This window comes from Filicampus tigris, chromosome 4 (assembly GCF_054856515.1).
Source record: "Filicampus tigris isolate MCC_2025a chromosome 4, RoL_Ftig_1.0, whole genome shotgun sequence".
NCBI classification, from domain to species: Eukaryota; Metazoa; Chordata; class Actinopteri; order Syngnathiformes; family Syngnathidae; genus Filicampus; species Filicampus tigris.
The window spans coordinates 9,119,303-9,136,694 of record NC_141220.1 but is presented as its reverse complement, the minus strand read 5'-3'; the positions used below and the strand labels follow the sequence as shown (position 1 = coordinate 9,136,694).

The 17,392-nt window shown below is 40.9% G+C and overlaps 1 protein-coding gene across 4 annotated transcripts in view; it reads right to left on the bottom strand.

Moving 5' to 3' along the window:
* pdhx (pyruvate dehydrogenase complex component X) overlaps positions 1-15,575 on the bottom strand; it is a 40,677-nt gene extending 25,102 nt beyond the window's left edge. For 2 of the 4 annotated variants that reach the window (XM_086029213.1, XM_086029214.1), the window contains exons 1-3: positions 15,411-15,575; positions 8,037-8,120; positions 1,554-1,654 (exon numbers count right to left, since the gene is read on the bottom strand). In XM_086029213.1, coding sequence (XP_085885339.1) covers positions 1,554-1,654; positions 8,037-8,120; positions 15,411-15,546 — 321 coding nt within the window. In that variant the 5' untranslated portion in view covers positions 15,547-15,575. Of the gene's footprint in view, positions 1-1,553; positions 1,655-8,036; positions 8,121-13,220; positions 13,405-13,459; positions 13,602-15,410 lie in introns of those variants that run through there. The other 2 variants (XM_086029215.1, XM_086029216.1) reach the window with 2 other exon arrangements.
* Between the last annotated feature and the right edge of the window lie 1,817 nt (positions 15,576-17,392).

Below are 17,392 nucleotides of genomic sequence, written 5' to 3'. Positions count from 1 at the left end.
GTACCCACAGCAGACCCACGTTGGGTCATGGTAGAGCAATGCTGTGTCACTATGATGAGATTTAGTAATCTGTGGCCACAGCACAACTGATCCACCCACCAAGAGCTGAATATTGAGAAGAGTTGAATATTGGTAAATGACGCCCATACCACTTTGGAGCCTAAGTTTTCATGCCAATGGGAATGAAACTATTTAAATTATCATTTGGTCAAATAGGTAATTATGGTATGGTGGTCAATTTAATATTAATATAAAAGGTCCCAAATTGGACATGCAACGCTTCCAGCTGACGAGAGTGCATAACCGCGTTTCTACCACTCGAGCCGGGAGTGCATAACCGCATTTCTACCACTAGAGCCGGGAGCGCTTTTGCATCTTTCTACCCATAAAGCGGGGAGAGCGTATACGTCATTTTCTATTCATTATTTAATTCTCGGTCTATTAACCAGTGAAATGCATCAGAATATACACGTGACAGCAAAATAATTATCGTTCCCACCCCTAGTAAAGATGAATAAACTCGGGTCTGTGTGCAAGCCACATGTCTAAGCTCTCAAATTGTTTGTGAATTATGTTTCTGTCTGCTACGGGGGCTTAGATACTAATTATTTTGTAGGTGTTGAATTTCTGGAAAAACTTCAAGTTTTCAAGGGTAATTCCAAAGACGACCTTAGGTTTTGAGGAGCTGTTGAGCCAGGCGCTTTAGGCCTTAATGGGTTAACTATACATTTTCAGCTAGAGGGGTTTATACAGGCCACTTTTCTTTGCCTGCCTCAGCTCTCAAGCCCCTACCCCCAATTCTTCAGTGGTTGCTATGGAAACTAAAATCCCCACAGTGAAAAAGAAAGATGGGTGTAAGGTAATGTAGAAACGGGAAAGAAAGGAAGAAAAGCATAAAACTAATGGTTTAAATTTGCCAGTAGTGAACTTTTTTTTTTAAATCACCACAAGGCTGCAGTTTATAGCAACATTTATAGCTTCAAACATCTATATTCACATCAACTCATTCTGTCATTTGGAAAAAAGGTCTGTCTTCAGTGTGTGAAGGGCAATAATCCATCCTGTACCATGCGCTTTATGATTAAAATTTTGGATGTCCTGATCACATTTTTTTGTACTCGAGTCTGATTCCAACTCACTTGATTTTGAGTATCTTCCGATACAGAGTGCCAAATCAATGCCTCTGTAATGAAATGCAATGAAGAAGAAAAAGAAGACCATAATAACATATTTTTGGATGGAGCATGGAGGTCAAGAAGAAAAACAAGAACTTCGAAGAACAATGACTAATTGCTCCATCTTTGGAAGCCTATTAAAATAATCAAACAACGACCAATACAATGGGAAATGGACCTAGAGAAATTTCTGCCATGAAAGAAAATCCTTTTGTAAACTGTCACTGTGCAAGAATGGCCAAATAAAAATGTCACAAAAGAACCCATTTTAAGGAAGGGATTAAAACAACAAATAATGATAGTCTGATAAAAAACAGAAAATATCTACAGCATTGCAGTACACAAGATGGTATGTGTGATTTTGGCATTTGTTCTCACCAGGATCTTTGCCAAGATACCGTCATCATTAGATTCCATGGTAACGACAGCTTTGTCAGTTTCAATTTCACAAATGGCATCGCCTGCTGCCACTGCCTCACCTGCAATGATAAAAGAGTACACGTGCACAAATATGTTATATACATCGAACATTTTTGAAGACATCGTGAGAGCTCAATTTAAAGAAAAAAAACACATAGAAAGAATGGCAGTTCTGCAGAGTGCAGACATTTGTGAAAATAATTTTAGCTTCTGCACTCTTAATGTTAAAATGAATAAATAAAATTTACCAACAACAATATACTAAAATGTCATTTCTTCATTTATATTTTAAATTTCATTTTTGTATTATTATTTAAATGTACCAGCAACAGAAAAAAATATTTTAGTGACAAATAAGTGTGTGACAATTTTGTGACCCAGGGCAACATCTTAACTGAAAATGACATTTTCATCTGGAAGAACAGAGAAAAAAAAAAAACATACTTCTATTTTTCCTACAAATTCCCATATGAGCTTTATTTGAAATTATCAACATGATCCTGTCATCACATAAATAACCATCAGTTATCCATAAAAACATGTAATAACATTCATATAGGTGATTTGAGTAAATGTGTTCTTTCAAAAATATGTATCAATCTGATCGGCCTTTGCATTAATCAGTAGCCAAGGAGTGTCTATCAGCTTCAAAAAGGCTGGTGACCCCAGGTCTGTTAGATACTATGTACTAGGGGTGTAGCGGTACACGTGGGTGTATTAATAAGTTTCGGTATGGCATGTTCGGTTCGGTCCACTTGCATTCGGTTCGGTCCACTTATTAGCGCGAGCTTACGCACGGGCGCTATTGACTGTTGCATGGGGGAGAAGAGGAGGGCGGCGGCACTAAAGAGGAGGCAGGACGCCAGAAGCCGTGATAAATCATAAATGCATGGATAAATTGCATTATAATGGCATACGCAAACAAGCCAGAGCTCGAAGGTCCCCTGTACACTGCGGTCTCCTGTTTGGGAACATTCTGGCTGTCCTGTTAAAATCGCAGATGGGGAAAAGTGTGTATAAATCCCAAAGTTGTGTGACGACATTGCTACATGAGATTGGCGGCTGTGTTGCAGGTAACACATCTAACATAATAACGAATATCCGACTTTGAATGTTTCTTAGACGAGGAAGCAAGCAGTATGTATTTTTAGCCAAAAACAAAGTACAACAGCTCTGTTCTTCGTTCTCCGCTGCTTTTCTCGCCAGCTGTAAGATGCATTCATGAACCTTGGAAACATCACAACTCAGCAAAACACAAATCCGACCACAACACAGATAACCCAATGTGTTACAATATGCTGTTGAACATTCAAAGAATTCAATGCCGAAAAAGTGTAAATAATTTCATAAAGACTTTAAAGTTACAGTATTTCATTATAAAAAGAGTTTTAATACAGTTAGCAATAATTGTAACTGTTGTTTGTTTGTTTTTTTCCATCACAAAAAGCGTATATGTACTGTAATGACAACTTGGCTTTAACTTGAATACTTAGACGTGTCATAGGCTGTTGCTGCTAAGTGTTTAAAGATTTCAGTGTCTTAATAATTTACACAATCAAAAGATCTTTATTGTGTATATTTTATTGTGGTGTAATTTCTTAGAATGTCACCCGAATGGTTGTCCTTTATTTATTTTTTTCTAAAAAAAAAAAATGTACCATTTACTTGTCATCTTTTCAAAATAAACATATTTTTAAAAAAATATTTTTTGTACCGAAAATATACCGAACCGAAGTTTCCAAGAAACCGAACCGAAATGTAATTTAGCATACCGTTACACCCCTACTATGTACGTATACTGTAAAGCAGTGTTTCTCAACCTTTATTGAGCCAAAGCACATCTTTCACATTGGAAAAAAAATCACGGCACACTACTTAGCAAAATGATTCACAAAAGTATGTAAAAGTATTTACAACTACTGTAGAACTCAGCCGCTCGGGTGCTGACGAGAACCAGAGGGCGGGAGCACATTACACCAGTTTTAAAATTGCTGCATTGGCTCCGCGTGTGTTTCAGGATCAATTTTAAGGTACTTTTATTAGTTTATAAATGTCTTAATGGTCTTGGGCCATCTTATTTATCTGATTTGCTTTTATCATACCAGCCCTCGTGCTTCCTGAGGCTGCATTCAGCCATTTTGATCCTCAACTTTGAAATAGCCTGCCAGAGGATGTCAGGTCCGCAGAGACTGTTGATATTTTTAAGAGGAAGCTCAAGACATACCTTTTCACTTTGGCTTTTAAATAATCGCTCTTAGTTTCTTACTATTTCTATCCAATCGTATTGTTTTCAATATTAGTTCCAGTGTTTCCTCAAGGGGGCCTGCGCGTCATTCCTCTCAGCTTGTAGGAGGTCCCCTTGGGTACTCTTTCCTCATATGGTTTCTCTGTGCCTTACCGTGTCTCTTTTTCCAGTTATATGTGCGTGTGTGTGTGTGTGTGTGTTTGTGCGTGCGTTTGTGCGTGTGTGCGTGTGTGAGTGCAAGTGTGCTTGAGGATATCTGTCTTTGTGTATATTGTGAGGAGGGAGGGAAGGAGGGAGCGGGTTTTAAATTTTAGGTTGTATTTAGATGTTTTAGTGTACAGCACTTTGAGTTGCATTTTATGTGTGAAAAGTGCTATATAAATGAAATTTGATTTGATAAAAAGTTTAATTCTGTAACTTCAGTCATTTAGCGGAGGAAGATTTCACAGGTCTGCCTGTTACTATGTTTGGTTGGCATAGAAAAATTAACCACATTTATTAGAAAATAATATTTCTTTTGTCAAAATAATTGACATTGGGTAATTTTCCGTAGCACACTAATGTGTCACGGCAAACTGTTTAAGAATTACTGAGGTAAAGAACATCATGTTAGCCAGTTTGATTGCCGCTTCTTCTCTTTCTCGTGTTGTAAATTGTAAATGTGCATGTATGTACCTGAACAGATTATTTCCTAACAGTGCCTTTTAACATGGCAGCAACTTTGTTGATTAAAATGGGGAACAGAACCAAGAGAAAATAAACTGTACGTATCATCATTTCACTGCGCTACCACTCCAGTTTGTTGTTACGTCCACCTTTTATTGCTGTACCCCGCACACCACCTAATTTATAACCTAGTGCAAAGCGCCCTCGCCTGTTGAACTCCTCCACCTGCAGTCACATTCTGTTGATGGCAACTGTGTTGTATTGTTGATCACTCTAAATTGCCTCTAGGTGTGATTGTGAGTGCGGTTGTTTGTTTGTCTCTGTGTGCCCTGCGATTGGCTTGGCAACCAGTTCAGGGTGTACCCCGCCTACTGCCCGATGACAGCAGGGATAGGATCCAGAACGCCCGCGACCCTTGTGAGGATAAGCGGTGTAGGGATAATGGATGGATGGATGTATTGTAATTCCGGTTAGAGCGCCCCGAGTGGTGGAAGAAAAATCCACGGTATAGTCGCACCAGTCTATAAGCTGCATGGTTCAAAACCGAAGAAAAAAGCAGCGTTTTATAGTCCAGAAAATATGGTTAAAAAGTTATGTTAGTTTTGTTATTATTTCAGTATTTTTAGGTACTAACATCTTTAATATACTTTTGCTGCTTTGTGAATGCCCGTCACGTCATGTCTTTTTAATGTGTCCAGCCTGCACAGTAGTTGGTTGATGGCTGTCTCACTAGGGAGGCAGCAATTGCATGCTGTGTTGGGGCACATTGCTTTTGGCAAAAATAACAGTGTATGCCTTTTTCAGTATGCATGAGCCAGGTAACTTGATTTAGCCACTGCTTGTTAAAGACATCATGACGAGATTGAAGTCATCATGATGACTCCAATTTACTGAGACACGAGTGCATTTTCTTACTGAGTCATCACTGTTGTATGTAGACTTGTGACTTCATACTTGGGTGTATCCTGGCGTCACAACCGAGCTACGTGACAGGTTGACTTCATGCTACCATGGACGTCATACTTCAGGATTCCCTCGTCAACTATCACAATGACGACTGGAGCTTTACACTGTGTTGAGCGATGTCAATCGCTCTGGCTGGGGACAGCACAAAATCCGCTGGAGGAAGCCGCCACGCAATTTTGAACACAGAAAAAACGCTGACTAAACTAACAATTATACATACAAAAAAATAGTCGTGACCGAAAGAACAAAATGCCACACACTAGAGGCCGAAACAAGATTCTTCCACAGGGTGTCCGGACTCTCCCTTAGAGATAGAGTGAGAAGCTCGGTCATCCAGGAGTGGCTCACAATCGAGCCGCTGCTCCTCCTCACTGAGAGGAGTCAGTTGAGGTGGCTCGGGCATCTGGTTCGAATGCCTCCTGGACTCCTTCCCTGGTGAGGTGTTCCAGGCCCGTCTGACAATGAGGAAGCCCTGGGTACGACCCAGCAGTGGCTGGAGAGACTATGTCTCCCGGCTGGCTTGGGAGCATTGATTGGGAAGATTGAGAAAAATTGTTTGGGGAAAAAAAAGCGAATCCGAACTGCGAGTATGTGGGGGGTCAACTCTATTAAGAAGCCATATTATTAAAATTGTTATAATTATTTTTTTTAAATCTGGCTTTTTCTGTAGTACAAAGCCTTTTGAAAATACACTTAAGGGCCAGCAGTGTTGTGACACACATGCATATGTGCAACTCAACTAGGGCTGCCATGATTATTCCACTAATCACAATGACGTCGACGATCAAAATCGTCAACAATTAATTTTAATCGTCGACGCGTCGTTTATTTATATATTTATTTATTTGGCATGTTATTTTTCTTTCGAGACTGCCGCGTCTCGCTCTTCTCCCGCTGGCTATTTTCCTATCTGCAACGCACATGCGCAATCCGGGTGATGTAAACAGAAGCATTGTGGGTAAAGTAGTGTAAGCCTTACACTGTAAGGGCTAATTTGTGTTGGCAACAGAGTCCGAAAGTTACGGCACATTTCACCAAATATACTCAATACAATGCAAACCTGCCTTTCATGGCACCACGATGGGCATGCCCAATCATTTAAAAAAAGGAAGCAAGTTATGGCTTATGCCTGATTTCATATCTGACATAGGCACAGTTGTGTCTAGAAGCTAGCTGCAGTTACCATACACACGTTATGGTGTGTTTGATGTAACGCTCCTATTTGGTACGCTAACACGTCATAGCATCTTCTATGGGTTAAGCAGCCATTATTCAGTAAACTCGTGTTGATTAACAACCAAAACTCTGTGTGTTAATGCCCGTGTTGGACATCGAAGCAGGAAGCGCACGCTTGCTCCCTCTCTCTCTCACGAACGGAGTGATGCGTTCATGAACTGGGAAATATCAGCACTCAACACAAAAACGACATATGTGCCACTCATCTGCATCACATAACAATAAAATCCATAATTAAGTTTGTTGTAATATACTATATAATAGTGCAAAAAAAAAAAGGTCTTCCTTTTTTGTTACAGGTGCATACCACATTTTGATTGTGTAGCTCAATTTACTACTTTTAAATTATGCATACTAGTGAAAAGAATAACAAAACCTCAAGTTTAAATGAACACAAAATTAAATTAAAAAGTGTTTGTTTTTGTTTTCTTTAGCACAGAGCATTTGCCCAATTTACTCTTCTGATTTCACTACCTTTCGTTAAAAAAAAAAATGTCTTGGTGCCCAAGAAGAGTGAAATATGTATACAAGTACTTCTTTTTGTATTCATAGATAATTTCACTGTATTAGTGCAACTCTGCATAGTGTATAGTTTTGGTTCAATTTTAAAACGCACTAAAGAATTACAGCTAAAGATTTTAAGGCCAGTGTATCGCCATCAATTTAAGTCACTCTTTCTTTATAAATATGTCAGGAATGATGGCTTGAGTTGCAAAGTTTAATACAAGTTGAATGTACTATCATCTTGTCTTCATTAGTTTGTACATAAAGAATTTAAGATGTAAGCGAATTATGCTTATTATAAGAGCAGCAGCTTGCTGCTGCGATTTGCCGCGATTTATATATTATCTGATTAGTCGACTAATTGCGACTACTGTTAGTGATTAGTCGACTAGCAAAATAATCGTTTGTGGCAGCCCTAATATCAACCCACATCGCAGAAGCAAATAGCAACAGAGCAAAAGAGCCAATAAGAACTTAGTTGCCTCAAAATGAAGGGCCTGCTATGGTGCCTGGATGAGCAGTCATCAAGCAGTAATGAATTGTGACTGCTGGGTTTCCATAAGACAATTAATCACCAAAGGCCTATGAATGCAACAGCGCATGAACCCATGCCTTACAGAGTGATGGGTTGTCATCGAGAATAACGATTAGCGCTAGCTGTTGGCCTGATGTTGCAAGGTAAATATGACTATAGTTTTTGGCTTTGGCACATTGATAACTGACTGGAAAGGAATATTCACATTTTGGATAGTGGTAATATTTGTCACGCAAATGAGGGATGTGACCCAAGATATTTATGTCTAACACTTGTAAACTCATTTTACCTTCTTTCTTCAGCCATTTGACAATGTTTCCCTCCTCCATGGTTGGTGAGAGAGCTGGCATTTGCACATTGAGTGGGGGGACACCTACCGGGCAGAAAGATCATAACAGCATTACTTACATAGCATTTGAACAGGCACTTGAAGCTACTGGTTTGTTTCTTTCCTGAGATCTTAAAGGTACTATTATTGTTGCATTTTCAGATTGTGACTGGAACATTTGAATATATTTACTATTTATAAATTCGAACATAATTATTGTTGTGTGTTTCATTTGAGGTGGAATCCCTGTCTTTTACTACATGACTAGTCACAACCAACCTCCCCATCGAACCTAGAGTTAGATAACCCAAACCTTAGACTACAATAGCTGTCACAGACAATCTTACTGTTAGTAGGGTTACACGAGCAAGTCCAACGTGACAGCCTGGATGTTTGGTTAACATTCAGTTTACACACTTGTAATCCACATCATTCATAACTAGCCCGTATTCCCGAGGCATGTTGCACAAACTACGACGGCTTATTAGTGTGTCGCCAGGATACACCCAAACATGAATAAAGTAACAAGTCTACATGCCTTGTTTCAACGAGTAGGCTTGCATAGAACATATTCTGGAAAAAAAAAATGTCTGGGTTGACTTCCACTTTAACTAAAAAACAAAAAAAGAAGCACTAACAACAGTAAGCCTAAATTGAACAGTAATGGACACACAATTGTGAAATGTGATTAATCTCACTTTCTACAATAAGCACAACACACAGGCATCTCAATCTCCTAACCACTGACCAGTATGAGTGCCACATAGTATTTGAGTGATGTCAGTGAGCCTGAACTGCACCGCATAGCCACAAATTATCCATCCCTCTGTGGCTTTTTCTTGTGCTTGCCCAGTGAATGGTTTGTTTCTAAACCCATCTCAACATCACAATGACTTCAATGTTCTTCAGTGGCTGCCACAGTGGCTGGATCTTAATAGAGTAAAAGTTGTGTCTCAGTTGTGGTAAAACGAAAACATTTTTGTCACATGAATATGCATCTTAAAGATCTGCAGACATCATGTGATGCAAAGTGACCCAGACTAGAACAAAATCTTAACTGGCATATAAAAACGGGGCATGGGCACTAGTTAAAGGGAAAGTCAAGTTAAAAATGTTCTTTCCAATATGTTCTACGCGCCCCCACTAGTCTAAAAATTGTATTCTGATTAACGTTGCTTTTGTAATATATTAAGCAGAAAAATCCATCTGGTATAACTTTTTATACATCTCAGGGGGCGGCCACTTACTGTCTACTGACAGGGGGCATCACGGTGCCTATGGGCTCAAGTTTGTGAATGTCACATGACCAAACCCATTTTCAGTCGACAGCAAGTGGCAGGGCAAAGAAAAATTGCTGCCCCCTGAGACTAATAAAAGGTATTTGAAAACTGTGTTTGACCTGACCTCCTCTTTAATTTTATTTTCTATTAAAAACAATTAAAAAAAAAAAACAATGGTAAAGCTCAAGCATTGTAGAGGGCCCCATAATTCAAATGCCTGTCAAAAAAAAGTAAGTCACCAGGATGAAGTCTCAGTCCTCTCAAAGTATCTGTTGAGCAACATGCAGACCTTCCACTTTCCCTATAAAAACTAATTATTTTTATCTTATTTGCAAAAGCCTTGATGTAAGATGGATGAAGTAACCCCTCCTGCCTCAGTAAATTCCAATGGTTCTATCCAGATCTACCAATGTTGCATATATAGTGATTTAAGTCACACAGTCCTGCTTTGTCCAACACATATAGTCAATCAGATAATTTATCTCCCTTGTATATTTGAAAAAGGTCCTCCATGCTTTCATTCTTTCCATCCATGACAATTTCAACACACCCTATGCTGGCAGAGGTATCAATAAAAGTCATTTTGACAGAATACACCAAATGCAGAATGCTGCCTGCCACCAGGTTCTTAATTTGCATCAAGACAAATGAGCACATTACTCCTCCTGTCCAACTTGCTGCCCTGCACTAGAAGCTTGGGAATTTCAGAATTGCTTTTAAGATTTTACGACTTGATTTAAAGCATTCAACGGCCTGAGTCCTACCTATATTTGATACCTCCTTGAAGTACATTTGTAGATAAATTAGGGCTGGGCCGATAATTCAATATCAATATGTATCGCGACAGTCACATGCTCAATATCAATATAAAATGCCATGGATAAATTACATATCTCAAAACAACGCGCCAGAACGACCCTCAGCGTTTCAACCTATCGTGGCCCAGCTAAGTATACTGTATTTGGTTACTTCCCAAACTCCCTTCCTCTTTAGCTACCATGTCTTAAAATAAGAAAAGAAAAGCCTTGCACGGTGCACTGATAGAAAAAAATGAGCGCGGCAGTGTATGAAGAAATCGTTGATAAGAGAGGGAAGGTCACGTCGCGGGTTTGGCAGTATTTTGTAGGTTTTAAGTCCGACGAGTCAGAGACTGATGCTGTCTGCAAACTATGCTAGATTGTCGTCCCGACAAAGACTGGCCACGACCTATTTATTTTACCATCTCAGTCGATCCCATCCAATAGAGGACAGCAACATCAAGCCACAGGTACAGTATCAACCTATAACAGATGTTGTGCAACTGGAGCAAGTGGAGCAACAAACAAGCAGAAACAGGCTGTAATAGAAAGATTTTCAGCAGCAGTGCCTTAAGACAAAGCATCGAAATGTTAGAAGGACATAACTGATACAGTGGCATGTCATTTAGCCAAAGACATCGATATCAACCAATATGACATATTTATATTGCGATATACTTTCTAGCCATTTTGCCCAGCCCAAGTATACATTTGGCCTGGTGTAAAGATTGGGACTCCAGCGACCAATCGTGATGAGGCTTGTTGATGACGACATCTGCCTCAGCATGAAAATGGCTTCAAGCACACTTCCTCATGGAGCTGGAAGAGCTTCCAGTCATACATCAAACACACACCTTACCAGAGATTAGCACTTTACCCTTTTTTGCTGGTCCGTCCTCCGTCCGCAACCTGGGTACCTTTACGTCCTCATCCCTCCGTCCTTATTCATAAAAATAAATTAAAAAATCATCCTCCGACCCCGTCTGTCCTCATCCTTTTAAAGCGCTTCCATCCTGTCACCCCCTCCCCTCTTTTCTCCACAGTCTCCAGCTCCCAGCTACACCAGATAGCCACCACTCCTTCCTGTCCAGCCTTGGCCTTCACAACATCTCAGGTGAGGAACCAGCTGAAGAAGATGAAGGCGAGGAAGGCAGCGGGTCCAGATGGCATCAGCCCCCAGCTCCTCAAATCCTGCGCAGACCAGCTGTGTGGAATTGTCCAGCACATGTTCAACCTGAGCCTGAAGCTGGGCAGGGTCCCCCAGCTATGGAAAACATCCTGCCTGGTCCCGGTGCCAAAGACCCCCCACCCGAAGGAGCTCAACAGCTTCAGACCGGTGGCGCTGACGTCTCACCTGATGAAGACCCTGGAGAGACTGGTCCTTGTCCACCTGCGCCCCCTGGTGAGCTCCTCAATGGACCCACTCCAGTTCGCATACCAGCCTGGCATCAGTGTGGATGATGCCATCATCTACCTCCTCCACACTTCACTCTCCCACCTGGAGAAGGCGGGGAGCACTGTGAGGATCATGTTCTTTGATTTCTCCAGTGCTTTCAACACCATCCAGCCCACCCTACTGGGAGACAAGCTGGAGCGGGCGGGGGTGGCGCACCACCTCACCACATGGATCCAGGACTACCTCACAAACCGGCCACAGTATGTGAGGACACAGGACTGTGTGTCTGACGTGCTCCTCTGCAGCACGGGGGCCCCACAGGGAACTGTCTTGGCTCCCTTCCTGTTCACCCTCTACACCTCGGACTTCAACCACAACACCCCTACCTGTCACCTGCAGAAGTTCTCTGACGACTCTGCGATTGTCGGCCTCATCACAGGCGGAGATGATCGGGAGTACAGAGAACTTACTCAGGGTTTTGTGGACTGGTGCCAGCAGAACCGCCTCCTGATCAATGCGGGGAAATCCAAAGAAATGGTGGTGGATTTCGGTAGGCGCCAGCACTCTTCACCTGCACCAGTGAATATCCGGGGAACAGATGTTGAGAGAGTCTCAACTTACAAGTACCTGGGTGTTCATCTGAACAATAAACTGGACTGGTGCGACAACACAGACGCCCTCTATAGGAAGAGTCAGAGCAGACTCTTCCTACTCAGGAGACTGAGGTCTTTTGGGGTTCAGGGGACACTCCTCAGGAACTTTTATGACTCGGTGGTTGCATCGGTCATCTTCCAGGGAGTGGTCACCTGGGCAGGCGGCGTCTCGGCCCGGGACAAGAAGCGGCTGGACAAACTGGTCAAGAGGGCCGGCTCTGTCCTGGGCTGCTCCCTGGACTCTGTGGACTCGGTGGGGGACAGGAGGATGTTGGCCAAGCTGTCATCAATGCTGGGCAACCCGGACCACCCCCTCCAGGGCACCCTAACAGCACTCCACAGCACCTTCAGTGACAGACTGTTACACCCTCGCTGTGCAAAGGAGAGATTCCGCCGTTCCTTCTTGCCTGCTGCTGTCAGACTCTTTAATAAGAACATTGTGTAATCTCTACAAACTGGCGGTCATTAGTGCAATTGTGCAGTCCTGCACCTGAGCTCGTATCGTGCAATACCCAATATTCCCCACTACTGTAATACCGTGCAATACTCAACATTCCCCACTACTGTTAGTCTAGTTTTATTTTTATCCAATGCTGTTCCTTACATTTCACTACAGCACTGCAGCACTGTCACTTAGAGTATTTTTTCCTCTGTACTATGTACAGGCCGAAATGAGTGTTCCTCATATTTTTTATGTAGATGTAGGTTGGTGTGTATACACATGTGTATATACACATGTTACTGCGTATATCTACATAGGTTTGATTCTAAATGTTTGCCGTCAATGTTATACATTAATGGCCACATTATGCCGCCGCCCCTGTGTGACCTATATCTTTGCTACTGTAACAATGAAAATTTCCCCACTGTGGGATCAATAAAGGCATTCTTATTCTTATTCTTATTCTTATTCTTATTCTTACATTCTGTCGGTCCGCCCTTCCTCCCCCACCACCCAAAAAAAAAAGTGCACTCATAATCACCATTTAAAGCTCATTTTCCATTGCACATCCACTTACCGACTGGGAGTCTTGTGAGTGGACTGAATTGTTTACAACTGTTTAACCAAACTTGCGTTTAAAAAGAACCCAACACAACACGTTCAGTCGGTACTTGACCCATTTAGGGAAGAATAGAGGGACGGACGAAACCCCACTTCCGTCCTTGCTCCGTCCTAACTCGTCCTCCTTCCGTCCGTTCACAATATGGGCGTCCGTCCGTCTGTGTCACTGGGACGTAGCCCATCTCGGAACCTTACCTATTTTCCCAGCTGCTCAGAAACGACTGGGAACAGGTTGGTATCCCAGGTCCAGAAAGTAAAACCCCTGCCAGTTTGACTTTAGCCACAGGTACTTCTAATCAACTGAGCTCGTTTACCTGCCGGTTGAGTAGAAGCACCTGTTGCTAAAGCCAAATTGTGGCAGGGTTGTTACTTTCTGGACCTGGATTACCCACCTCTGCGACTGGGGGGAGGGGGGGTAAGCTAGGGTTTGGGGCTATCCTATTGTCATTATTTCAAATAAAAGTAACTTTTTAGAATATGTCTTGCTTTCTTTTGCTTTTATATGCTCGCTCTGTGTAGTGAAATGAAATTTAATGTTGCCCTACTACTTAGACACAGTACTTGGACCCAACTTGTCTCCAAAGGAGACAGAGCTTTTGCACCTGAGCTGATCGGCCTTGGAACTCCCTTCCTATGCTGGCCAACTCGGTAACTACTTTTAAATGTTTCCCTAAAACTCATGTTTATCATATAGGCTTCTTGGTAAGGCAGTAGTATTTTGTTTTATATTTTTTTACTTTTTATTTTAAATTTTATTTGTAATTTTATTCAATATTAGGTTTAAGATCATGGCAGTGAATCACGTAACTGTGTTTGAAATGTGTTGTATAATAAAATATAAATAATATAATATAACAATAACTGTATTATTATTATAATCATTATTATTATATTTTTTTAATAAAGTATGAAGTGGTTCATTTAATGGATATATTTTTGTCTGGGACAACTATTTTCCATTGTGACAGGCAAAGCATTACATTTAATGTGATATTCTGCTGACATCTGCTGGACATAATGATACACTGCAAATTTAAAGAAATGGAGCCTCTGTGGAGTTCTCAGGGAGTTCTTCCCACAGCAGCAGCAAATACCATTCACTGGCGTTGACAGGAATTTCAGGCCCAGTGAGGTACAAAAGAAAAAAAAAAAAGAACATCACTTTAAATTTCACTTGCAGTACAGTATTATGACATGGATGACATAATTTCTTGCATTCTTTGTCATTTCTGCTTGCAACAAGACCTAATCACGGATCACTATCATACTCATTTTAAAATACAGCCATTGTTGCATTTCCTGCAACAACTCATATAAAAACCGAGAACAAAAGTCATCAAGGGGAAGACAATACCAGTTGTTTTCACCACAAGTGTCTCTTTTTAGTTTCTTTGTAATTTCTTCATTGCAGAAGTTATGATAATGCTTAAAAGTTGAACAAATGAGTCTGGGAGTCACTAATGGTGGCCGACATCATGGGTTTACTTCCCACTCACTGATGGTGTGAATGTGACGAAGAGTGTTAATGTAAACAGTTGTCTTCCGATGTGCCTTTACCCTAAAGTCAGCTGGGATAGGCTCCAACTCCCCATGATCTAGAACAGGATAGGATAAAATGCATATTCTAATGTTGTTATTATTATTATTTATGTATTTTTTTTTCTTTAAGAAGCGAACTGCAAGCAAGTTGTGCAAAGAACATTGAACAATTGGACATGTACATTCAAACGTTTAGAGACAGTCAAATGAAATTCACTTGTTAAGGTTATAGTGCTTTTTGGGGTTTATCCTGAAATTATGTCATCCGTATTGTATTCGTATATGGGTTTCCTGCTTATAACAAAATGGGAGAAACAGACAGCTGAAAAAAAAATCCAGAAGTAACCACTCAGGACCAACGAGACCTATTCATACAAAAAAATATGGTTTCAAAGTAACTATTAAAGATGCCGGACTCTACCCATTTCCGTTAACGTTTTTGTCACAGAAGTGAGACAAAAACATCCGAACATTAATACTGAGGGGGTTACTGAAAATGTGTTTATAAACCTGTCAAATAAGCTTATTACGGGAGAAATTGCTATAGCTAAATGTCAACGTTCGCCAATCCGTCGTCATTGACAAAACTGCACATAACATCACTCACCGAAGACCCATGGCGATTTAAAGAAGTGTCTGGCGTGCTCCTGCAATGACTGCGTGATCCACAAAGATTTATTAATGTTAGATAATTTAAGACCGAATAAGATTCCTTGACGACCCAAACGCAAGGAGGCCGCCATGTTGATGCCCTCATTCGGAAAGACGTGCGGGTGCCTGATCAAAAATCTAAGAGTCTAATATTAAATGTCTTATCATATAGTTATAAACATAGCTGTATTAGTAAAAAAACAAAATCAGTCTTTTGTTGTATTGTATTGTATTATGTGTTTGAGATTAACAATGATTATTTTCGAGACAATTGGACAGGCGAACAGCTCACTTGTAATTTCAGGTCCCTGCATAGACGTATAAGAACCTCGATTTGTTTTGTTTCGAGAGTCAGCGTTTATGCCATTATGGATGTGGAAAATCTGCCCGGAAACTAATACAATTACAGTAATCTGCCCGAAACTAATACAATTACAGTAATTGACTTGCACACCGCGAAAATTTACACATTTGGACATATGTGCTCCTCACGGGACAGCAACGATATGCATTCGCTTTCATGAATGTTTACAGCTAATAGTGTACGTAACACTGCTACGACGGTAATAAATACATCCATCCATCAATCCAATATCGATACCGCTTATCCTCACAAGGGAGTGCTGGAGCCTATCCCAGCATATTAATAATAAATATTTAACCATTCTGTATGTATAATACCCAGATCTTGAAATGCAGATGTGACGCGTGGGTTTTCTAGATAAAGAGCACTAACATTGATATTTGACTTCAGGCAGAAATAACAAAACAACAAAAACATGTTGCGTTTGGGGTTGCACCGCCGTATATACCTCAAAAGGTTTAATTTTTTTCCACCATTTACTGAAAATGAAATTTCAATTAATCCAGCAGCCCATGTAGGTCAGTATGAAAAATCGAGTACTGAAAATAGTGGCGCAGTAAAAATCGCAAGACTGCCTGCAACATAGTGACAACCACAACTTTTCGGCCATCTGTGATGAAACTCACAGTTACGAAGCAGCGCAGGCTTATATATTTTAGCCCGGTCGCAGCAGAAGAATAATTCTGATAATGCAGACGACTGTGGCGTGCTTTATTCAGCAACATACACGAACTGCTCTTCACGAGAGCCAAGTACAGAGAGACCATGCTGGGCGCATGGCCGCCTCTGAACCAATGTTGACGTCATCTGTCAGCGACAGACCACTTTTTTTATTAAACGTTTTCAAACATTTTTATTATTGAACCACTCAATACAACATACAAAAATGGCAACAATTAAACATGTTTTCAACATTATTTCAACATAATTGCCAAGGGAGCAGTCGTTAGATTATATATATGGGAGCAGTCGTTAGAATTATATATATATATATATATATATATATATATATATATATATATATATATATATATATACACACACACACACACACACACACACACACACACACACAAAACAATACAAAAGACAGAAGAAATTTAAAAAATATACAAGTGCATATGTATAAATATGAATTATATGTACAGTCTTAAATAAAACAAAAATTTAAAGGGCATAAAGTAATAAAGACATTCAACTCAACACAAGGGGAAATTCCTTCAAGATCCATCCATCCATTATCTGTACCGCTTCTCCTCACAAGGGTCGCGGGGCGTGCTGGAGCCTATCCCAGCTGTCTTTGGGCAGTAGGCGGGGGACACCCTGCACTGGTTGCCAGCCAATCGCAGGGCACACAGAGACAAACATCCGCACTCACAATCACACCTAGGGGCAATTTAGAGTATCCAATCAACTTACCATGCATGTTTTTGGAATGTGGGAGGAAACCGGAGTGCCCGGAGAAAACCCACGCAGGCACGGGGAGAACATGCAAACTCCACACAGGGTGGCCGGAGCCGGGATCGAACCCACGACCTCTGAAATGTGAGGCGGACGTGCTAACCAGTCGACCA